Source organism: Pleurodeles waltl, chromosome 3_1, assembly GCF_031143425.1.
Source record: "Pleurodeles waltl isolate 20211129_DDA chromosome 3_1, aPleWal1.hap1.20221129, whole genome shotgun sequence".
Classification (NCBI taxonomy): Eukaryota; Metazoa; Chordata; class Amphibia; order Caudata; family Salamandridae; genus Pleurodeles; species Pleurodeles waltl.
The window spans coordinates 1,774,824,369-1,774,849,939 of NC_090440.1; the positions used below are offsets into that span (position 1 = coordinate 1,774,824,369).

Sequence of the window (25,571 nt, forward strand, 5' to 3'; positions counted from 1 at the left end):
CCCCCGCCTGCAAACTGATTTGTCACAATTGATCCCCAACCCGGCATGAAAACAGCAAAATTTAAATTAATTCCATAGGTGTGGACATCGGCCAATGTTATTGTTACACATGTTCCTCTTTTCTTTTACTCTTCTTCACTTTAAGGTTAATCTATATAAAAATCATATTATCTGCTCCCCCTATTTTTCTCAGCCAGGCGCAACAATCTGACACTTGGGACAAAACAATGTTACCTTAACAGGAATCGAAACTGTGATTAACAACAGAACAATGGCAGTGACATAACGTAGCGAATGTAGTATAAATGTGATACTGCTGTATTAAAAAGCATGTAACAACATGAACATCAAGCGCTAAAATACACAGTATTGTAATAATCACTAATCAAGACAAGATGTGAAATGTAAGCTAAACAAGAAAAAAACAATAATAAACAGATTTATGAAAAAAAAAAGAGATTTGTAGGTATCAATTCTTTATGAAAATCAGGTGCATGGTTGAACCCTTCATGAGAAGAACCCTTACTGTTGGTAAGTTCTTGTCGAGCAGGAAAGGTGTGTAGAGGGATATGTGGGTGTCTTTATCTTTTTCCCACTGGAGGGTCAAATCTCACTGGAAAATATGGTTAGAAGAGTTGATTGGTTCTGTATTTAGGAAACCACAATCAATCAACTCTTTTTGCTCAGTTAAAATGTGTAACATTGTCAGGCTCAGCGGTTTGAGTGTTTTAATAACCCTGTTAATAACCATGGTGAGACACTGGAACAAGGCAGATCCTGTGTTTGCACTTAGGGATTTCTTATGGTTAAAAGTACCCTTCATCAGTTTAGTCTGTTCTATCAAGGTGGAGCATGTTGTGTACTAGTGGTTTGATGGAGGATAAGGAGAACCAGATGGCTTTAAGTACAAAACCATGAGGTTAAATGTTTGAGTGAAGACACATTTTTAATGGATCCCAGTGACTCCTTGACTGGGAAGATTTAGACATTTAGAAGTGAGGAGAGAGAGAGAGAGAGAGCTAATAATCTTCAACACTAGAAAAAAGATGCATGTAAGAATGAGTACAACCGTGTATGTATTTGTGAAAGGTTACTGCAAAGGGACATCTCGTTCCCATGTTAAGATTTTGTTTGTGATTAATGAGTGCAGTGCTTGCTGCAAAGTGAATGTAGGTACGTGGGGTCACTTTTGTCTGATGGCAGGTAGTGGAATGGGCTATTAGGCAGCAAACTGGGCTATGGGTACTCATGAAGAGGCTATGGGGACTCATGGAGAGTACCCAAACGTCTCTGGTTGGCATAAAGGAGGGGCTGAAACTCTTAGAGCTCAACGGGGAAACCTAGCTGACTCTAAAGGATAACCAAAGGGCTCCATGGGCCGGATGAGGTGCTCTTCAGTGCTGGATAATAGGTGCTATCAGCCAGTAGAAAAGGTCTAAAAAAAAATGTGAGGACCAGCTAACGGTCTGTGGAGGCCAGCTGAGGATCTGTGAGCAATGGCTGAGAGCATGCAAGGGTCGACTCAAGACTTCTGAAGGGAAGGTAAGGTTATGGACCTTGGGACCAGCCAAAAGCTCCAGGGACTTTGATGGCCAACAGTGGATAATATATAATGGAATGAGGTCAACGTAAGGGATTTTATGAAAAATCAGAGGTCCACAGAGAGTTACTGACAGACTCAGAACAAGGCAGAGTGTGTTTGAGCCCCAACAGTATCAGTCTGAAAGGCAGTCTGAGGGCTTGGTGAGATGTTCTTAGGACTGGCAGAGGCTTTCCCAGGTTGATTATGATCTAGCTCGGGGTATCATAGGTTTAACGGAGGGTGGTTCAGGCTGGCTGGTGATCTGTGAGTGCCACAAAAGGGTCTGTGAGGTATGGCTGAAGTAATGCGGAGGCCAGCTGGGGCTGCAGATACTCAGCAGAGAGTCTTTGGCAAGCGGAGGTCACTCCATGCTTAATATGTGAAAAATAAGTTTTACCTCCAAACCTATTGTCAGTGCTGCTGAAAGCCAGGGCTACAAAATACAACTGCTGCTTACTCTGGATTCCTCCTTATGCCTCTTTTATCTTGCACCCTATTCTTGTCTCTTTATCAGTCTTACTGTTTTGTTTTATGCCTGTTTTCTACCTTTGGTACTGTTTTTCAACCTTTCTCTTTCTCCTTTCACCATTTTACCCTTTATCACTTGCTCTGGATCAAGGTCTAATGATGAAAAATAAATCACAGGCCTACATATGCTGTCCAGGGAAAAAGGACCCCTGAGCGGGTCCCTGTTCCACTCTCTTACAGGCACACATTGTCACGGACAGTTCCATATCAGGCCTTTGCCCCTCGCCTGCCTGCTCTCATGCTTGGCTTCCTCTGCAATGGTATTCATTTTAGTCCATGGGCTAAGCTTGAATTTGTGCAGACCAGGTTGCACCTGCTTTGTGTGTAAGGGAAGCTTGCACTGTTCGTAATTGTTGTATTTGTTCTATGTTTGGGGGAAAGCCTGCGCTCATTAGTGTAGCAATGGTGATATTGTCCTATTGCAAGCAGGAAAATGGGTCCCCTATCACCTAGTTCAGAAGTTGGACGACCGTAATCGGGGTGCAATGAGCCCCTCAAGCAGCCCGGTCTCTGATGCGTTTGCACATGCTGCACTAATAAAAGCTGTGCCCCTGCTAACTATGCTGTACCTATTCTTTTTGTGTAATGCAGGCGTGAACTGCTGCTGTTTACTGTTCTCTATGCACTGATGGACACACTGCATTTAATATTTGGAGAGGAGGTGGGGTCATGCTCCACTGAATACCATGTTTGTTCTGCTATCGTAGGCTGTTCAGGATTCAGCATTAAATGTATTAGCAGGTTAGATCAATTGGGGGTGTAGGGCAGACAATCTGTTTGCTTTTTATTCAGTGAATACTCCCCTCAAACAGGTTTGAAGACCACTGCTGTAGCCAGATTTGGTGCTTGTTCAAAGCTCGATGTAAAAAATAACTTGAGAAGTATTTTTCATTTATTGTAGATCCTGACCAACAGCCACTGACTCTTGGACATTCCTTCTGTGGTTATAAGAAGGAAAGTGGCCCATGCAAAGCAATATTGGAAAAATTCTTCTTTAACATCCATTCACGCCAGTGTGAGGTATTTGAATATGGTGGATGTGACGGCAATGAAAACAACTTTGAAACACTGGAAGAGTGTCAAGAAAAATGTGTTGTGAAAGGTTTGTGTTCTGCCTAATAGCAAATTGATTACATTTTCATCTCTTTTTTGTAAGGAGAAGTATGTTGCTACAATGGTCCCAATACAGAAAGTTATTTGAAAACTGTAGGTCCTTAACAAAGCAATTTGTGCTCCTATAAACTGGGCTAGTTAATAAAAAAAAGCAAATCATATTTATTTTTCTAAACTATGACAACTAATCCACCACCATTGGCGCTCTTTAAAACGTTTCAATTAGCAAAACCGCTTGTGACTCCTGTTCGTTTTTTATATTTGGCATGTATTATTTGGGTGCTTTTTATATTCAAAACAATAACCAAGCATGCTTTCATTTTTCTGCATATATTTGTATATAATGAAGGAGCACTCATGGAGCAATATAAATAGCAACAAATTGTTAGATTATGCAACTATGTGCACGTGTTTGTATTGAAATCAGTGTAAGCACCTTACAAATGAATGTATTTCGTAAAAGCATCCTCTCTAACGGAAAAGTCTTTGCATTGGCCGGCCACATATACAGTTTTGAACATCTTGTACCGTGGATGCATTTTTTCTCCATTGTAAATTGGCAGCCAAAAAGTTAGGGTTTACATGTCTAATGGCAAAGTAAACATGAAAAAAATGTGTTGTCCTTTACCTCCAACAACATATCCTGGGCATTGAGCGAGAGGAATTCCACACCCATGCATAGGTAACTCAGGTCAGCTTTCTAGACTTCTGTTTTGTTGTTTATATAGCCCTCTTGCTCCCTTAAATTATAATTCTATATTCCAGTGGATTTGTTTCTTTTTCATCTCCTTGTTTCCCTAGGAAAGAGAATGTTGACACATTTAAAAAATAATTTGTAACTATCAGTTGCAGTAAATCTCTTCTTCGTATTTCAACTGAACATAGCATGTTATTTAGCAGTAAATAATGTTTATTTTCCTTTCTTTTATAGATACCCCACCCAAGAAAAAGAGGGGGAAATTTAAACAAGGCAAGTTTGATTCTCTGGTGTATAAAAGCATATATTTTTGGTCATTGATTGGAAAGGGGGAAATTTTATCTACTGAAACATATAACTATCAGTATTTTTAAAATAGTATAAAATGGTGCAACTTTATTTGTTGGTGTAGCCTTGCGATAGCTTAAGAGTTTCACCAGCTTCATGTAATCAAAAACATTAATAAATTATAGAAAATGTATACAAAATATATACAAAATACCTATATAGATGGACTGAAGGCCTTTCCTCACCAATGACTGATCTGTTCAGCTGCCATTCACTTTTTGAGTCTACCCACCACAGCATTCAACATGGGGTAATGGGTCAGCCCACTTCAGTCAATGACTCTACTATCAGTGACATCTAATCACACGTGTACACCTGGCTACAAAGAAGTGCACTTCACTGCCAAGACCAGTGGGATAATGCTCTACTCTACCACAGAGTCTTTCCTTCCTTGCTTTACCTATTTACTTTTGTAGTCGTCCTTGTGTGTTTAAAGTATGTATTCAGTTACAGAAATTCTGACTGGACTATACGGTCTCCTTGCACCAATAAGAATCATATTTGTGGAGGGTACATTTATGATTAAATTTAAATAGCTTATTGCAAGTATGCAGCTGTCAAGTATGGCAGTGAGATGCATTTTTCGTTATTTTTTGTTTTTGTTGCATATGCTTGCAACAAAAATGAAACAAATAACCATAGCACTAATTCGGCAAGGCCAAATCTATTGGCATTGTTAATTTTTGCATAAGTAGCAAGTGTGTAGATTCTAATTAACTTCTGCATATGCAACAAAGATTTAAGTTTAGTAGTACAGGGCAAGAAAACAAAGATAAAAATCAATTGACTACAGTCTGCAAACTGAATTATGTTTTTTAATAGTAAAACACTTTATAATGTTAACACGTTTGTAACTTAAAACATCTTATTGTTAAACATTGCACACACAAACTATAGAATTGATGCGTTTTTTAATACTGAAAAACAATATATAGGGCATGCATACCAATAGTGCTACTTTTGGTAAACTAATCAGAGTGCCAAAGTAATAATTGAACCTTAAATAAACAATGTTCCATTACATTTTTACTGTAGTGACAATGATAATGACAATTATCTTTGAATTGAATTATCATAACCAGAGTACATTATGTGTTGCATTAATGTGTTTAGCATTTTAATGTAATTTAATATTCATTTTATAATGCAGGAGCTCTACTACGTTTTCCAGTGCTGATCAGTACTGAAACAAAAAAAGCACTAGTTATGTTAGTAAATAGAGGTGTGTTTGAATTTGGTAGATTTTCAGCACATCTTATATGTAAGATCCAAATTAATTAGATTACATGATATAAGAAACGTTCAGTTATTGTGTATGGATATTGTACAAAAGCAAAACAAAGCTGTTTGAGTGGTTTTGGATTACACGTGTTGGTCATAGTGTACATAGGATGGTGCAGAAAATAATAGGTAACAGAAACAAACTAGTTAACTAATGGTTGGAAACCTATTACTTTTTTTTTTGTTTGCTTACAAAAAAGGTTATGCTAATTACGTTGTAGTCATTTACTCATGTGCAATATTAATTTCTGATTATGCCAATAATTTTGCAGCAAAACAAGTTGTATTTCTTTCTTTTACACCCCTTTTTTTTCGCTATGTTCACGCAGAGGAGCTCCTGTGGACCACCAGCCTTTACCTTCTTACACCTTCTCTATCTGGAGGCCACCTCCTGCAGCCATGGCACCATCTACTCATCAATGTGCCCCTTCACCCATCACCCTACTCGTGACTATTATACATGCAGGGTTGCTCTACTTTGGCTGCCTCTTTGCCTACATTCCCTGCACCTGTCATGCTACACCGCCCCCTACACTGCTTGCATATTACTTCCCTCACACGGGTCTCATCCATATTTTAAAGCTTTCCCAGTCACCTTTATGTTATTATATCCCTTACCCTCTTCCCAAGCTGCTCACCCTTCACTACAATGTCCACTCTTCATCTTACATTCCTTTTCTGTGACTAATATGTGGTGTCCCCAGCCTTACCCACCTATAACACAAAAGAACATATTTGATTGTTATGTTTTCCTCTCTTGTTTGGTATCTGGGGATTTTAATATATCCTCAAACCTTTTACACACTGCCTTTACAACATACAACATTTTATAACTTTTGATTTCAATGTTTTTATGTTTTACATTTTTTACTGCAAACCAAAGTAGCCTTTGTGTAAGAGGATAATGATTAAGGGATATAAAGTTTGCCATGAGTGGATTAATTACCATCCTACCATCTTCTCAGTGGTAACTATATAAAACGTGTGTGTGACATTTGCTATGGAATTTTGTGGAAAACAGAACTTCAGATAATTGTAGCATGATTTTCAAGAAAAATTGTAGGCCTCATTTTTTATGTCTGGTCTTCCACCATCACAGCATACAGCATGGGGCAGTGCGCCAGCACTCTTTGTCGTTGGCTCCCTCTCTGTGAGTGAGAGCATTTTTCTTGTGCACTATGTGCACATCAGCCTTAGCAATTGAACCCTTGACTGCCAAAGCTGGTGGACCAATGTTTTGTTTCTTTTTTAAAGACATTTTACTTTTTCCTTTGACAAATGTTATTTTGCTCCTTGTTTTTTTACTTTATGAGGACCTGGCAGCTTCTTACTCACTGCTTCTGTGCCGTCGTGGCAGGGCTCCATGTCCTAAATGGGCATTGCAGTGGTGGCCATATTAGAATTTTGTTTTCCATTCTTTGTTATTAATAAAGTGTGTCAAGATTATTTAAAGTAGGCCATCTATATGGGTGCCCCTTCTTTGGATGTTTTATAATGCTTTATCATTCTTACTGAAATTAGATTTCCAACACATTTTCAACTGTCTGCCTTATTGAAATGGTAACAAATTATAAAATATACCAAAAACATTCAAGATGGCAGCCAGCACATATGTATACATTGGCCGTCCTATTTGAATTGTTTTTATACTTTATTAATGAAGAAAGTGAATATCCATTGTAAGATGGTCAACACATGCATAGAAGCTTTGGCAAAACCAGTAGCTTTGCTCTGTGGCCCCTCAGTAATGTTTAATACATTTGTTTTCCAAAATTTAGGGTGGCACCTCCCATTGCAGATATCTGTACTGGAGCATCTGGGTTAACAGTTCATTTTTTATTTTGTAAGCACAAAATACACCCAGAGCATGTAAAGCAGTCCTTAAACAGTGAAAGACCATCAAGTTGGTCCAATTAATAGACAAGAACGATGAGGTTTAGTGGTTGGGTGAAGTATTTATTCCATAAATTCCAGGCAGCCGACACGTGTTTCGTCTATGATGAATTTTCAAGGCTGCAAAATCAACATTACAAACAAAAATTTAGTTCATAAATATGTGTAGCTTCACAAAACAGAAAGCAACCTGCACCCAATTGTTCAGTTAGTGGGCATAAGCACAAGAGCAATCTGGAACTAGTGAAGGAAGATTCCAGCTGCTTACAACAATTAAAATCACACCACAGTAGGAATTTTGTGTGGAGAGTGCAAAGAGGCATCCATGTACAAAGAGTGGTGAATCAAAGGAATGGGACAGTCCACAAGGAAATACTTTCACTACCTTGAGCACACCTGTATTCTACAGGTAAGACCACGTACCGTTCTTTTGTTGCTCGATGTTAGAAATGGAATTTCTGGTTGGCCAGTGTATGTACCTCATCCACGCAGTACCCAACACTCTAGTCAGGGTAAGTCAGATACATACCCTAAATTAACCTGCACTGACCCTCTGCTAGCTTGGTGCAGAGCAGTCAAGCCTAACTTAAGAGGCAATGTGTAAAATAGTATGTGATACGTAAAGTACAGTATCTCAATGATACCACCACAAAGAGGACTCCACACTGGTCAGAAAAATAAAGAATATTTATCTGGTTAAAACAGGACAAAAACAATATAAATCTAATTACTGGATCAAGAGATGTGTGGGTTTAAAGTACCTAGGCCAATTTCATCAAGAATCACAGTTCTCATAGAATAGAAGGCCTTCCCTTTAGGGAATACAGTAATGTTCTTACTGACAAATGCGGCACGGCCCCGCAGGCTTGTGGCTCTTGTTGCGGTCCTCCGTCCAGATGGTGAGCCTCTGGGTCACGGAGCGTTCTAACTCAGACCACACTGATGGGGTTGCGAGGGGGCCTCGCCGGGCGGGACTTCACTCAGGGGTAAGATGTATGTAAGGTGGCCCCGGGTGTGCGCGCTCCTGCAGTATGAGCCTGGCGTCTCTGAGTCAGCTTGTGGGGTTCGGCTTCCCTATGGGCGGCAGCGCTGGGACCACTGCCTCCGCACTAGCAGGGTGGAGAGTGATGTCAGTCAGGGCAAAGCATGGCCGAGCTTGGAAGACGTGGATAGGTGTTGCACAGTCCGAAAGCAATGCTCCCTGTCCATGGCAGTACAGCGAGGCAACAGAGCTTGGAATGAAAGGGTGTGCAGCAACATCCCAGGGTGCTGCACATGCACTGAAACTGGGAACAGTAGTGTTAGGCTCACACTGAAGCGGGACCATGTGTCAGCGCTTGGAATACAAATCCCAGAGGTGCAGGAATGCTGATCCTTACAAGGCAATCTCTTGCAGATCAATGAGAATTAGCTAGTGAGGTATTTGATGTCCCTGAGACCCAAAGGAGAACAGGGGGCAAGCCAGCAAGTCCTCAGAGTCACTCTCATATTCTTGGTAGAGGAGAGACCAGCAGGCAGCAGGGCAGCACAACCAGTCCTGGGGCCATTCAGTCTTGGTAGGGTGGCAATCCTGGCAGCCCAGCAGTCTTTACTCCAGCAGAGTTTCATCTAAGTCCACAAGTGCACTACTGAGCGGGACCAGAGACTCAGTACTTATACCAGGAAGTGCCTTTGATGTGGGGGAGGACCACAAAAGAATTATTGTGAAGTGCACAGTCCCCTTTTCAGGTCAGTCCTGTCTCCAGACAGCCAGTGGGAGGTAATCAGCCCCTTTATGTGAACTCTAGCCCATCCCCTTTGAGGTTTAAGTGTGAGCTCTTACCAACCTTCTCCCCACGATGATCCATCAGTATGCAGATGAATGCAGATGTGGATGAGTATCCTGTGTTGTGGGTGTCTGAAGGGAATGGACAAGTATAGCTGTCACATAGCCCAAGCCAGACATGTATTGGAGATAGGCTGTAGGCACACGGGGCAGAGAGTGCAGAGAAATGTCCACTTTCTAAAAGTGGCATTTGTAAAATAGTAATAATAAATCCGACTTTACCAGTAAAGAGGATTTATTATTACCATTCCAATGGTACTAAACATGATACATATTCTCCTCTCAGGCCTATGAGAGGGACAGGCCTCACAGTGATGGAAAATTACTTTAGGAGTTTTTCAATACTAGGACATGAAAAACATAAAGGTACATGTCGTACCTTTTGCTAACATGGCACCCTGCATTTAGGGCTACCTAGGCCCTACCTTAGTGGTGACGGATATGTAAGAAAAAGGGGAGTTCTGGGCTTGACAAGAGGTTTTAGATGCCAAGTCCGGGTGGCAGTGAGACTGCACATGCAGGCTCTGCCGTGGCAGACCTGGCACAATTTTTTAGGGCTACTTAAGTGGGTGGCACAATTGGTGCTGCAGGCCCCATAGAAGCATTTAATTTACAGGCCTTAAGTACTTGGGGTACCACTCTACAAGGGACTTACAGGTAAATTAAATATGCCAAGTGTTGATACTCCAATGTTACCATGTTTTAGGGGAGAAGCACATGCACTTTAACACTGATTAGCAGTGATAACGTGTTCAGAGTTCTAAGGCCAACCAAAAGATACTGCAACAAAATAGGAGGGAAAGGCTAAAAGTCTGGGGTAAGGCCACCCTAAGGATGTCAAGTCTAAGGCTTTGCCAATGCGTGTTTTTTTTGCAGTTTCATATACCTCAGCACAAGACCATTGAAACCACTGTACATGAGCACCAGGTTACACTACATAAGTTCAGGTTCTTTTTAGGTTGAGCATAGCAGCGCACAAGCACTGCTTTTCTGACGTGTTGGTATGTATCTGGGCTTTTAATCACGCCCACCGCACACCCATCACTATCACTTGTTCCTGGACTTGCCTTTAAAAAATACTTTCTTTTCATTGGTAAAGGCTTTACGTTTGTCCCTCCTTAGGGTGGTTTTGTTACCGCCTTGGCTATCGCCCCTGTTACATGGCTAATTGCACTTTTGCCGATATGTTTGACTGCGAGCAAACTTCTTTTACCTTTTATGTCTCTTCATGCGGATGTTCATGGCGGCCGTCGGCTCGCTTATGTGAAACTATATTACTTTCATTATTTTTTTAATTGTTTACTGATCATGTCTTTGGTGTGTGTTGTACTTATTTCTCTTTTACACCCTTTCTTCCTCTCACAACAGCTCGGTTGTAAGGGCACGGGCCGATCAGCCTGTGTTTTTGGAATATTTCATTCTGAGCAGCTCATGTTTTTATTTTTCACTATGGGGGTGCTATGGGCCTGCTTAGAAACGGCACACAAACCAAAATCCTTCCCGGCTATCAGGAGCGAAGGGGCTGAGCCAGACCCTGGTTTCAATCGCTGTCTGAAACACCTCTGAAGGGGAAAAGAGCTTTAACAAAAACAATCCCCATCTGTCCTTCCGGTGAAGTTTCTGCCGCTTGCCTGCAGCCCGTTAATATTGCCTTTTGTGTGAGCTTGTTACATTAGTTGCTAGTTCTGATCTTCCTAGTTCATGTTCCTCGCAGCAGCATATTAACCTCCTGCGCTACCTTATAATTAGTCCAAGCTTCCACTAGAGAAAAGTGCATTCTCTCTAGAAATAACGTTAATCACCAGAGTTATTTTAACATTTGAAGACTGAATGCAGTCTGTGAACTACCTACAACACGTTCTTTGCAGCAGCCACATTAACCCTCTGAACTGCCTCATAATAATTCCAAGCTTCATCTCTTGCTTACAGACCTACATTTAGTATGACCAATGGAGACACTTGGGAAAGTCATAACAAAACCAAAATGAAAGCGCAGCACAAACAATGGAAAATTTACTCCTTTGCAATCTCAAATTAGCCTGCTTTAGTATTCAGTACTTGTAAAAGTCTATGCAGCAGTTATTAGAGTGCAGTGTACAGTGACAGCTGAACCTAGAAAAAACATACTTTTTGTGTATGGGTCTCGTAAAATAAAAAAATAAAGCTTATGGCTTTGCTATCAAGGAAAATAAATCAGCCTTCTGTGTAGAGTAACAGCTGGAAGAGTAACAGCTGGATCTAAAGAAGGCACACTTATTATGTTTGCGGTGCTTAATTTGAGCCGGTGTGTTCCGATGCAGGGCACAATCAATTTTTGTTAAAGGGCCATCAGTTATTTGTCTGCCTCAGTGATTTACTGTGGGAAAAATAAAGAATAATTTATTACAAATGCAAACTCTAACATGTAAAAATGTCCTTCCGCTCCAAACTATAAACAGGCTGCCAGGCTGGAAGTTTAAACAGCAAGATGTTATCATGTTTTAGAAAACATTTTGAAAACAAGGACATGAATCACACTTTACTTGTAAACACTGTGAAATACAGCAAATGAACTGCCTAACTGAAAGACTGCTGGGGAGATGAAGGTTTAATGGGGAAAACAAAAACACAGAGCAGAAACATTAGCGTGTGTTCCTGAAACGGCAGCATCACCCCGATGAAGACTGTAAATGAATGGCTGGCTGGCTGGCTCTGTAGACAGCACCAATGTTATCAGATGCTATAAAACTGTGTGGAGTGAATCACACCTAAACAGTATAAATTGCAGCCAAACACCACATGGGACACACCAGTAAAACAACACGTAAGCATAAATATTAAAAGACACAATTGTATTAATATGCAGGCATTAGCTTTTAAACAATATTTAGTTTCCGTGTGGCCAATGTGTTCCGAGGTTCAACTATAGTTTTTAAGTGGAAATCGTGAATTTTGTAAGCGCATATTTGCCTTCAGTAAACACAACGTTAGCGTGATTCAATAAGCTGTGCCCAATTAAACGCTGCTAAATTGCAACATTTTCATTTTTTTCTGCAGATAGAGAAAGAAGGTACATGGAAGTGCTTTAGTTTTATGCAGGGCCACTGGACTTATATGGCAGGAACAGCCAAAATTATGAGGCAGGGTTGACCAATTTATGTGGCAAGAAAAGTCTGGTTATTATTTTACAATGCCAGTAGGTCTAACTCAAGAAAATGCGAGACCTATTGCATTGCAAATGCTTGTTTTATGTTAGGCAGGGGGAGATTAAGCAATTAAAGAAATCACAGGATGATAAGGGAATGTAAGTACCCATACCTGGGTTCCCACTCCAAAGTCTAACTCTTGCCATTAGGCCACATCTCCTCCCAGTAGAGTACAAGTATGCAGTTCTGTAAGATTGCACAGAAGGAGCTGCGTGTGATTCAGAGCCTGACAGACCAGGCTAAGGAGACTGGTGTTACTTTGCTCCGTGTTTCCTTGCTTCACCTAGCATCTGAAACGCGCCTGACGCCTGCCCCTTCTGCTGAAAACACACGTCTTTCGGTGCCTTTTCCTCATGTGTGCCTCTCATCTTTCTGCCCTCGTCAGCTCCATGCCTTTCACCCGCAGAAGCCTCCTTTATCTTAACTTCGTTCGCCCTCCATCTCTCCCTTCCACACAGTGCCCTTCCCTATGACTACACCCCCCCTTAATATTCTCTTATTACCCTCCCTCTTTTTCTACGTGCTCCCCGACCTGTCCTCCCCACGACTCCTTGTCCTTCTCTGTTAATTTCCCTTTGACCCCCTCCTCTCAAGACCCCTTGCCCTGGTCACCTTTCCTCGTCTCTCTCAGGGTATACAAAGAGTGCCCGCATTGTGGGCGCCTCGGAGGGCGCCATCATACCTTGCCTGGCTTCTCCTTCTACTAGGGCAGTGGTCTTCACACTTTTTTATGCTGCGCCCCCCCAGTTGAAAAATAAAAATCTTTGGGCCCCCCCTCAGAATTTTTCACAATCATTTTAGAAAGATGGCAATGTTTAAATAGGTCTTAACCTATTTAAACATTGCAGTTAAGTACTGTTACCTTTTTAAAACTGCAATAACATGCTTCTGCTTAAAACAAAGGCATGTTATCTGCATAATATTTCTTTTGGCCAGAGTTTGGCGCCCCCCCTGGGATCACTTGAGGCCCCACAAGGGGGGCTCGCCCCCCAGTTTGAAGACCTCTGTACTAGGGTATCAGGTGCCAGCTGTTTGCCCCGGATGAACACCCGCTTCAGCCACATCCAATACACAGCTGTGAAGTTTTCAACGTTCTAACGAGGTGTCTGTGACATTAGAATCCGTGACAGTCGTTAAAGTAAATACATGTACGAACACCTCCCAAAAATGTAAATATGTGCATCACATCCCACTCAACAAAAACCTAATTGCGGTTCCTTGCCAGGTGTACAGAGAACTTTAGATCGTGCGTACTTTGTTTTGAAATACATTGGACTTAAGGAGCCTTTGCAAGGCGACGATAGAAAGTGATATTTTTTAAGTGAACATGAGTGCCAGATGTCTAGGGGAAATTATAATTGAGGATTACTGGAGAGCTGTGCAAGGAAAGGATGTGCTGTGTTTGTTAACCAAGTAAAGAAAACGACTCAGAAAGATTCAAGTGCCCTCAATACTTAAGCCATAACTGAGTTTCGTGGACGCAGGGGTCCTCGGGCCGAGGGGAGAAGTGGATGCAAATCTCTTCTTGTCTGTAGATCACATTTTTCGCCATATACGGCGCAGCTACTGTTCTGACCTTCGTTCCCATGACCTCTGGGGCTCTAGGGACTCAAGACAAGGAGCGTGGGAATGTGAGAGGCCATGACGTGTGGATGGACCCAGCTTTCTTAGCAGTCTCTTCATTTTCATTCATAGACCTGTAGTTGGTGTGTAATGTATATGCTTCCGTTTGTTTAGTTTATACACCCCGTTTGTTTACTAGGGCTCTTTAGGGTACTGTACATAACTCATCGTACAATCTTTGGCTGCAGGGAACGATTGTCCTTAAATTCCTAAAGGAGGATTTTGCTCTTCCTAGATATACTTGCTGACCGTGGCAAACATTTCAGCATCCGGGAAAGTTTAGTATCCTTGAGAAATAGGGGCGTAAAGTCGGGGTTGAGGGTGTGTTACACTCCCTAACAAATATATTTTGTTATAAATAGTTGGGTGCAGTTGTGATAGATAGTTGGGTGCAGGTGCTTTCAGTCGGGTATGGCGAGGTGTCTGTTGGATTTCACCAGGAATTTTTACACACAGACAAAATCAGATACACACTCTCTCCCTCTGTCCCTCTGTCTGTCTGGAAAGAGTTAAAAATGTTGGTTATTTCACTAAATAATGCACTTTCTCTCACTTAGTACACCTACCAATACACAGTGCTGTCCCTTTCCACGGTCCCTTATGCTTGTTATAGAATGAATTTAAACCTCATGTGTCCCGTGAATGTCGGGAAATCTGAAGCTAACACCCCCCACCCCAGTTATACTGACCAAGCTACGACCTTGTTGAGAAATAAAAAATACATGCTGGACACTGGTGAGTCTCGAAATCCGGGACATAATGTCATATTATTATAATTAATGAAGATAATGCCTTCCATAGTCCTCAATACATTGCTAGTACTAAGACAGTAAGTGGCTAACACTCACACTGAATGGCAATCTTTTTTCCCACGCAAGCAGGGTGTTCGGACAGTATGGACCTGCCCGACCTTCTCCTCTTTCCTACTGTTCCCATCGCTACAAGCCCAAGACCTGTCTCCAAGGGATGCTACATGCACTTCAACCAAGATGGAAGTATTTAAGGTAGCGAGTGGTCACACTTAGGGGCAAGATCCTCTAGGTTTTATTTTTATTCCGTGACATCTGGATTGGTTTCTGCTGATGTCCAGTAATGTAAGTCCAACTTTTCAAATGGTTGTTTTAGGGCCCACGAGGCCCTCCAGTTCAATAAATAGTAAAGCTAAGTTTATGAACTTTCCATGTAGCTATCCTGTTCGTGAGGTTTAACGTTAGGTCCAGAAGATAAATGTCAGGGGTGTTCCGCACTCCTTTCTCATCAGTAATGAGCTGTTCGATTATTTCCCTCCAGAAAGCCCTAAATTTAGTGAAGCCCCATCCATTTGTAAAAAATCTGCTGCACTACGCTCACATTCTGAGAAGGAATCAGAAGCTCCAGGGTATATCCTATGCAGTCACCTGTTTATAAGGTATACACAGTGTAAATAATAATTTAACCCCTTCGCTGCCAGGCCTTTCCCCCCCAACCCCCCATCAGGTGCCAGGCTATTTGGGGCAGTTCATGCTTAGGCCCTCATAACTTTTAGTGCACATAAGCTACCCAAGCTAAATTTGCATCCTTTTTTTCCAACATCCTAGGGATTCTAGAGGTACCCAGAGTTTGTGGGTTCCCCTAAAGGAGACCAAGAAATTAGCCAAAATACAGTGAAAATGTCAATTTTTCCAAAAAAGGGGAAAAAAAGGCTGCAGAAAAGGGCTTGTGGTTTTTCCCCTGAAAATGACATCAACATAGGGTTTACGGTGCTAAAATCACCATCTTCCCAGCTTTCAGGAACATGCAGACTTGAATCAGAAACCATTTTTATTAACAAAAGTTTGGCATTTTACTGGGACATACCCCATTTTTGCAATTTTTTGTGTTTTTAGCCTCCTTCCAGTTAGTGACAGAAGTGTGTGTGAAAGCAATGCTGGATCCTGGAAAGCTAAACATTTCTGAAAAGTAGACAAAATTCTGAATTTAGCAATGGGTAATTTGTGTACATCCTACAAGGTTTTCCTTACGAAAATAACAGCTGAAATAAAGATATATTGAAATTGAGGTGAAACAACCCAGCCATATTTCTCCACGTTTTACTCTGTAACTTTTTTCTGCGATGTCAGAGTTTTGAAAGCAATATACCATTACGTCTGCTGGACTCTTCTGGTTGTGGGGATATATAGGGCTTGTAGGTTCATCAAGAACCCTAGGTGCCCAGAGCCATTAAAGAGCTGCACCTTGCAATGGGTTTTCATTGTATACCGGGTATACAGCAATTCAATTGGTGAAATATAAAAAGTGAAAATTAGCTATCAAGAAAACCTTTGTAGTTCCAAAATGGGCACAAGATAAGGTGTTGAGAAGCAGTGGTTATTTGGACATACCTGAATTCTGGGGTCCCAGTACTAGCATATGAATTACAGGGCATTTCTCAAATAGACGTCTTTTTTGCACACTGTCTTACATTTGGAAGGATAAAATGTAGAGAAAGACAAGGGGCAATAACACTTGTTCTGCTATTCTGTGTTCCCCCAAGTTTCTCAATAAAAATGGTACCTCACTTAAGTGGGTAGGCCTAATGCCTGCAACAGGAAACACAACATGAACACATCAAATATTTACATTGAAAATTGAGGTGTTTTTTGGAAAGTGCCTAGCTGTGGATTTTGATCTCTAGCTCAGCCGGCACCTAGGAAAACCTACCAAACCTGTGCATTTTATAAAACCAGACACCTAGGGAAATCCAGGATGGGGTGACTTATGGGGCTCGCACCAGGTTCTGTTACCCAGAATCCTTTGCAAAACTTAAAATTTGACCAAATAAAAACACTTTTTCTTCACATTTCGGTGACAGAAAGTTTTGGAATCAGACAGGAGCCACAAATTTCCTTCCAACCACCGTTCCTCCATGTCTCCTGATAAAAATGGTACCTCACTTGTGTGGTAGGCCTAGTGCCCGCAACAGGAAATGCCCCAAAACACAACGTGGACACATCATATTTTCCGAAAGAAAACAGAGCTGTTTTTTTGCAAAGTCCCTAGCTGTGGATTTTGGCCTCTAGCTCAGCCAGCAGCTAAGGAAACCTACCAAACCTGTGCATTTTTTAAAACTAGATACCTAGGGGAATCCAGGATGGGGTGACTTGTGGGGCTCTCACCAGGTTTTGTTACCCAGAATCCTTTGGAAACCTCAAAATTTGGCTAAAAAAACACTTTTTGCTCACATTTTGGTGACAGAAAGTTCTGAAATCTGAGCGGATCCACAGATTTTCTTCCATCCACCGTTCCCTGAAGTCTCCCGATAAAAATGGTACCTCACTTGTGTGGGTAGGCCTAGTGTCCGCGACAGGAAATGCACCAAAACACAACATGGACACATCACATTTTCCCAAAGAAAACAGAGCTGTTTTTTGCAAAGTACCTAGCTGTTGGTTTTGGCCTCTAGCTCAGCCGGCACCTGGGGAAACCTGCCACACCTGTGCATTTCTGAAAACTAGACACCTAGGGGAATCCAAGATGGGGTGACTTGTGGGGCTCTCACCAGATTCTGTTACCCAGAATCCTTTGGAGACCTCAAAATTGGGCTAAAAAAACACTTTTTCCTTACATTTCGGTGACAGAAAGTTCTGGAATCTGAGAGGAGCCACAAAGTTTCTTCCACCCAGCTTTCCCCAAGTCTCCCAACAAAAATGGTACATCATTTGTGTGGGTAGGCCTAGTGGCCGCAACAGGAAATGCCCTAAAACACAACGTGGACACATCTCATTTTCCCCCCAAAAAACAGAGCTGTTTTATGCAAAGTGCCTAGCTGTGGATTTTGGCCTCTAGCTCAACCGGCATCTAGGGAAACCTACCAAACTTGTGCATTTTTTAAAACTAGACACTTGGGGAATCCAGGATGGGTGACTTGTAGGGCTCTCACCAGGTTCTGTTACCCAGAATCCTTTACAAACCTCAAAATGTGGCTAAAAAACACTTTTTCCTCACATTTCAGTGTCGGGAAGTTATGGAATCTGAGAGGAGCCACAAATTTCCTTCCACCCAGCGGCCCCCCAAGTCTCCCGATACAAATGGTACCTCACTTGTGAGGATAGGCCTCGTGAAAGGAAATGGCCCAAAACACTATCTGGACACATCAAAAATATCAAATACAAAACTACCTGTTTTTGCGGGGGCACCTTCGTTTTTGGTCCTGAGCTCAGCAGCCTTATGGGGAAACCTACCAAACCCAAACATTTCTGAAAACTAGACACCTGAGGGAGTTCAAGGAGGCGTGACTTGCGTGGATCCTCCAGTCTTTTCTTACCCAGAATCCTCAGCAAACCTAAAATGTAGCTAAAAAATCAAATTTTTCCCACATTTTTGTGTAGGATCACCGCACCAGGACAAATTTACTACAACCCAACGTTCCCCTCAGTCTCCCGGTAAAAATGATACCTCACTTATGTAGATGGGCCAAGTGCCTATGACAGGGAAGAGCCAAAAACATGTTGAAATTGAGGGGGAACCAAAGCGGGTCCAAAAGGGCAGTTTGAAAAAAAACATTTTAAGGTTGACAAGCGGGACATAATTTTTATCGGTATAGATGAGACAATGCTGGGTGGTAGGAATTTTGTGGATTCCTGCAGATTCCGGAAGGTTCCATCACAAAAATATGAGAAAAATGTTTGATTTCCAGCAAAGTTGGAGGTTTGCAGGGCATTGTGGGTAAGAAAATGGTGTGAGGTGCATGTGAAGCACACCACCCTGGACTCACCCAGGTGTTTAGTTTTCAGATGTGTCTAGTTCTTGTGGATTTTTCTACATGGCAGTGTCCCAAAGTCCAAAAACTGCAGCCCTCACTATTCCAAGTGGGACGATTTTGAAAGTTAGCCAAACTCTCATGGACCAAATTTAAAACCAAAACCCAAAATAAACAAATGTCCTCTTGCTTGCTGTGGGATAAGATGTTTTAGTGTGCTGGGTAGAAATGAAAGACTGTTATCCCCTTGAGTTGGGGTGGGGCATAACCATGCCCATACTGGTTGGTAGCCACCACCCCACTTTTTTTTATTTTTTTTTAAATTCCCTGGTATCTAGAAGGATTTCTGCCCACCCGGGGCAGAACAACTTTGGCCATGTGGGTATAGCTATACTCCTATCCTCTTTTTAAAAAAAAAATCTTCCCTGGTCTCTGGGGGGCGTTCTGTCCCCGTTAGGGGTAGATGGGTTTTCCAAAAATAGGCCGATGTGCCCCCAAGGGGGGGCAGATATGGCCAACAGCAATGTGCCCCCATGGGGAGCGACGCTTGCCCCAGGGGCTTTCTCACCAAACAAAACACACACACACCAATCCCTGGTGCCCAAGTGGTTTCTGCCCCCCTAATAGAAATGGGCAGTTCTGCCCCCAAGGGGCCAGAAATGGGTTAACATAAATTTGCCTTACCCCAGGAGAGTGACCTTTGCCTCAGGGGTCACTCCCCTCACGTGAAACTGACCTAAAGAAAAATATCCCTGGTGTCTAGTGGTTTCTGCCCCACTTGGGGGCAGATTGGCCTAATAAAAATAGGCTGATCTGTCCCCAAGGGGGGCAGAAATGGTCTAAAGACAATTCCCCCCCAGGGGATCAACCCTCCCCATAAATAAATAAATAAAATAAACAAACAAAAAAAAGATCCCTGGTGTCTAGGGGCAGATCGACCTAATTATAATAGGCCGATCTGCCCCCAGGGGGGCCAGAAAAAGCCTAAAAATATTCCCCCCCCCCCCCGGGGAGCGACCCTTACCCAAGGGGCTGCTCCCCTTTTGCATAACATACAAAAAAAACTCCCTGGTGTCTAGTGGGCATTTCAGTAGAAAAGCAGAGAGAGACATCAAAGGAAAGGGAAGACCCTTCCTTTCCTTTGATGCCTCCCTCACCCCCTCCTGTGATCAGAGGAGAAATGCTTTTGCATTTCTCTTCCAATCTGCGCTGGAAGCTCATGGAGGCGGCCTCTGATGAGGTGGGTGGAAGGGGAAGCGATTCCCCGTCCATCCCTGCCCAGGGGAGGGGGGTGCTTGGCCATCGGGGGGAGCGCTAGCGCTCCCCTGGAGGGCCCATAGCAGAATGTAACAGTTATGTCCTCGGCACCTGAGCAGTACAATCGAGGACGTAACTGTTACGTCCTGGGCACCCAAAGGGTTACACCTTGAATTTCCAGACACACGTGCTATCTGATTCATGGAAGATACACATTCTTGTTTCAGACAGTTCCCTATTCAGATCTGACTTCTGTTGCAATTTCATGTCAGCCATCAGGACTTGTGTCATCACCCTCGCTGCTTTATACAAATATGAGGCTAGTGTTTTGGTGTTACCCAATGTTAGTAGGCCACGTAGTACTGTGTGAGGGGTTGGCTCACTCATGTTGCATGCCCAAGTCAGCCTCGCCGCTCTGAATAATCTTACAAAACAGTTGTTCCCATGAATTTCATTTGATCAGTGATAAAATATAGTGTTGAAGTTGTTAGCACGGCCTATCTATTTTGTGTTAAAATTGTAATCAATCAGCCTTGCTTAACGTTGATGAACCTTTTGACTCGTTTAAATTAATATTGTAAAGTGTTGTGACGTACATCAAAAATAAACAATTCAATAATAACAGAGAGTCAGTAAAGAACACTCCATGACTAATTTTGCCACGAATAACCACACCATTGGTATCAATTAGAAAGTTTATTTCCGTATATTAACAACACTAAAGTCACGAAAATGAGACTCAACATCAAATGATAAAAATAAAGAAACATCACAGGCTGTTCATATCGCCTAAAGAATCATACCTTGAACAAGGCAACAAGAACAGTAATCTCAACAGCAAAACCACTCATAAATAGCAGCAATATTTGAGAAAGAGATTTATAATACATTTGTTCAACAAGCAAATTAACATCAGTTCATAGGCACAAGGAAACACCTCACTAACCTAAGATTAGCGTGTTGGGCTTCATGCAAAGGTTTTAGTAACACTAATTTGGAAAAACATCTAACTATGGCACTATCAAACAATCAGCAGTATTAAAACAGTAGCAGTTGGTACCTGAAAAACAAAAGACAAATAACAATGCATAGACCAAACATAATTACCTATCCCTAAGGAATGTCAGCATTACGGCTACAGCTTCATCAGGGAGACAGCAGTGCCAGCTTCAGGATAGAGCTGGGTAAGGGGGACGGTTTTGAATTTGGACAATAGGATCACTAAACCTTCAGGGCATTAGTTCAGTATTTGAACAGGCATAATAAACTCAGAAAATAATAAAGTACCAGGACGTCAGTAGACTGACTGGTAAAGCATGAAATGTCAAGGTGACAAATCACCATGAGAATCGGTCAGCTTGCATCGTAGAGAAAATAAGGTAATTCCAACTAACCTCAGTAAACAGATCATTATATTAAAATATTTGAATTTTTTCTCTTGGTCAAAAGCATCAGGCGAAGAAAGAACATTGAATCACAAAAACATTAGATATTGAAATGCATTAGAAAAGACACAATAAGAATTGGCAAAACGATCCGATGCTTTATTATTTATGTAACTCCAAACGATACTAATTGTAGCTTCTTAGACTTGCTTCTGACTGCTGTCAGTAGACCATTCCAAAAAACGTTGTTGCCAGACGATAGTTACAAAGATGTGGAAAACTTCTTGTATCACCCAATTTCCTTGAGAGAAATACATTTCATTAATACATGCACAGAACAAACTCGTGATTTAAACAAAAGAATTTTGTTATATAGTGGACGTGAGAACATCTAAATATTTCTTTTGTGGGTACATTGTTAGATAAACCGCTTCTCGCTGTAACCTCATCTACTTGAGGTCCAGCAGAAAACAAAAAATACTCATAATATTTCAACCATTAGTTTTACCATTTAAAGTGAGAGCTGGCTTAATACAGGATTAGTACATTATTTTTCAAAGCCCAAATGCACGTTTTTCGCACTCAATGGTGGCCAATAAGGAAAGCACAATTTAGGTTATTCGTTATTTCAATGTTAATACATCTTATATGTTCAAAGCAAATGCTAAATAATTATTAGTGCTAATTTCTGTGTTCACAATGTGAAGTCACTGCCTCTAGTAAGTGCTTATTCATTTGTTATTATCAACACAGGTTTTGTCCTTTGAAAAGGTATTTAATACTAAATACAACATAGGTTGTTAAAAACAGTAATTGATAGGGAAGTGTGCAGTGTGTCCCCCTGAGAGAAAAAAAAGCACAAAGAGAAAACAGTAAAGAAAAGTGAAGATAGCAATTGTGTGTTTACAAACAAACAACCCACATTTTTTGTCTAAAGTCACAGGTAAGCAAATGTCTGTTTCCCAACTGAATCCTGAATATCAACAAGTTTGTCTCATTATTGTTGTCCACAGCGTTTTGATCATTTTAACTGTTTCAGGGTCCGAATCGGAAGAGTTGATAAAAGGGATACCTATGACAGAATGGCTAGAGTTATCGCTTGTAAAGTAGTCATGGCCTGTATGAAAATAAGTGAAAGAAAAAGGATAACTAGTTGTCTTGTATTTCACAGGGACCCTTTCACATCACTCTTTGCAAAGTATGTCGCAATCATTATAATTAGGCAGTCTCGCAACCATTGGTGTATAAGGAAATCCAGACACTGAAATCGATGTGGGACCCTATGTGCAGGATTGACTGTAAAAACGTGGCCAGTCCCTTTGGTGCTACCAGTCTGCTGAACCAGTCTACTAAAAATAATTCCATCTGGGGTACCTTGGCTTTCTCAGGTAGGCCCTCTAGTCTCGCCTGTACATCTTTGTCTAGACTGAGAAGCTTGACATAAGGAATAATAAAGTAAACCATGACCGGCAAGCAACTCGGAGTGCATTAGTTATAGCATAATTTACATAGTGTATCATAACCTCTGTTTCTTTCATTCTCTTTCTAAGCCAAACTTCTTCACTTAACCCCCTTCTTAGCCTAATCTCCTCCACCTCACCTGTTTAAGTCTCAGTAGTTATACTTTAGCTTGTTGGTGCATGAACGGTAGATCTAGGTGCATGTCCGTATCACAAGAATGTCCTCTAAAACAGTGATCTTCTATCTGCGCTCATCCAGAAGCTTCCTTCCTTATCTGTCCTGTCTTTACATGATTCAAGTCTTCACCACACTGATTAACTCCTGATTTGACTATTTCAATAGTTTTCCATGGGATTGCTCAGGTATTCGATCAGACATTATCAGCACAGCAGCTTCTGAATGTGGGACTTCACCACCTCACACCAACACCTTATCAGAAAACAATTACCCAACGAACTACATTGAATGTGCATGGTCAGAGAATACAATTCATGGTGCTTTGTGTACTTTATGAAACCCCCCATACAGTGGTTCGCATTTACTCAACAATAGACATAACCCATCCATCATGATGAGATGACTACGCTGAGCTACACAACTTACCTTTTAGGTACCATGATTCCAAAACCCTTACTCAATGCTGTTGCTTCTTGATTCAAGGACCTGCTATGGATCTCAATAACACTTAAGCTTTAAGGCACTACTTATAGTTGCTGTGTTTGGAAGAAGCTAATAACATAATTATTTAAGGGGTAACCTAGGTCTATTTGTGCGCTATTGCCTAAATTTAATCATCTGGTTACATGCATTGCTAAGAATTCCTATTAATGATCATATACTCATGCATAACCTGTCATGCCCCTGCACAGCACTGCATGATATGGCATGATATAACATAAACACTTGAATTTGGCACTGATCACCGGAGACATTGGAGCATGAATTTTCAAGTATAATAAGAAGCAAAGCAATATTCAGTGGTCATCTTTCACGGTATCAAAAGATGCAGCACCTAAAAGGCCCATACCGCAACCTGCCAACACTTACTTGACATCAAAACATACATAAACCGGCGTCACAAAATCATAATAATGTTGCTAGACCTGCAGGTCCAGCAACTTGAATAATCTACTTGACCATAACTGTAATGTACTTGATCCGTAAACAGGTCTCAGATTGTGTAATCCTAGTCCAATATTTTAGTTTACAGTCGCATTTTTCTTCATTGTCACATGTGAAGGTACCTTCAAATATGTGAACTCAGCATTTCTGCTGTGCAAAAATCTTTTTTGTTTGATTAAATAGACTAAAAGTTTGCTCCATGTATAAAAAGAATCAAGCCCACATATAGGGAACACATCAAAGCATTACTTGCCTCTTAGTTTTCTAATAGCATTGCCATCAGGGCAGGAGTGTTTCTCAGTTTGTTTAAACACTCACTTTGAATAAATATATTACTAAAGCATGATGTGGTTGCACACTGTCATTTACAGACATTACATTTCCAAGAAATGTCCCAAAACTTTCCCACTAACTCGCAGCTTTACTGATAAAACTATATAATGTATTAACAATCTTTGAAAATCCGTTTTCAGAAAACATACTTATTCTTTGCACGTAACCAAGTAAAGTGTTCTGATTTGTTTTAATCCTATTAAAATATTTTTTTGGTCACACAGAAATAAAAACAATGGTCATTCACAACCACTGAAATATATTTTGGAAATGTTTGTACAGTTGACATAGCTATTGAAATGTGTGTTAGGAAAAACCTGACAAAATCCTGGAATTCTGCAGTGAGAAGGAAAACTAATTGTAAGACAAAATGACTTTTGACCTCTCTTTGACCCGACTCCTTTACAGGATGTTCCATCTTTGATTAGGGGTTAGTGAAACCGGATGACTGCTTATTGCAAATGATGTTGGTACTAAATTCTTAGATCAAACACAATAACAAAGCTATTTTGACACTGAGTCATAAGCAAATTAAGTGTTATGGAAGAATGTAGGATCATGGGTGCATGGGCTTGTCTTGGACATATCTGGAGAAAGTCTGGAGATGAGAAGACTTTGAAAGCTGCCACTGAGGCCAGGACTCAGAAAGGATATCAGTAGGATATTCAAGTATATAATATCAGAGCAGAGGTCTGGGAGCCTTATTTTTGTAAATGTTACGTTTCTATAAAGACCTCTGTCTATTGAAGTTAGAATAAATCTGTGATCCATTCATTTGTGGAACCTCCAGAACTAAAAGGAATTGTTGTAAGACAAGTAACCTTTAGGCCCATTGGATATTGCATCAGCGGTGAAGCTGGCCCATAGTGGCATATGGGTGGTCAAGATGCAAACTCCCTACAAAACATCATCTGACCTGAGAGTGGGAATCTCTTCAGACTGGTTTTGGATGGAATTCAACTAACCTAAAATGTTGTCATAGAAGGGTGGCCTATGAGCCTCAAGGTGTGCGGCCATTGGGTAATTCTTTGTCAGGAAGGGTGTCTAGCCATGATTGGGCTCAGTTCTAAAGAGTTGGATTTAGAGATGGAACGTAAATGGAGTAAGTACTACAAGTCTCACTTTTGAGTTAATAGAAAGAAAATGTTCTGAACATGTTTGCGTCTCCCGATTGATAACCTCAAACTAAAGGCATATTAATTAGTGCAATACATGGATGCA

At 41.3% G+C, this 25,571-nt stretch overlaps 1 protein-coding gene across 2 annotated transcripts in view; it reads left to right on the top strand.

Annotated features, from left to right (window-relative positions):
* TFPI (tissue factor pathway inhibitor) overlaps window positions 1-25,571 on the top strand; it is a 242,205-nt gene that overhangs the window by 75,544 nt on the left and 141,090 nt on the right. For both annotated transcript variants that reach the window (XM_069225779.1, XM_069225780.1), the window contains exons 3-4: window positions 3,012-3,212; window positions 4,155-4,193. In XM_069225779.1, coding sequence (XP_069081880.1) covers window positions 3,012-3,212; window positions 4,155-4,193 — 240 coding nt within the window. The remainder of the gene's footprint in view (window positions 1-3,011; window positions 3,213-4,154; window positions 4,194-25,571) is intronic.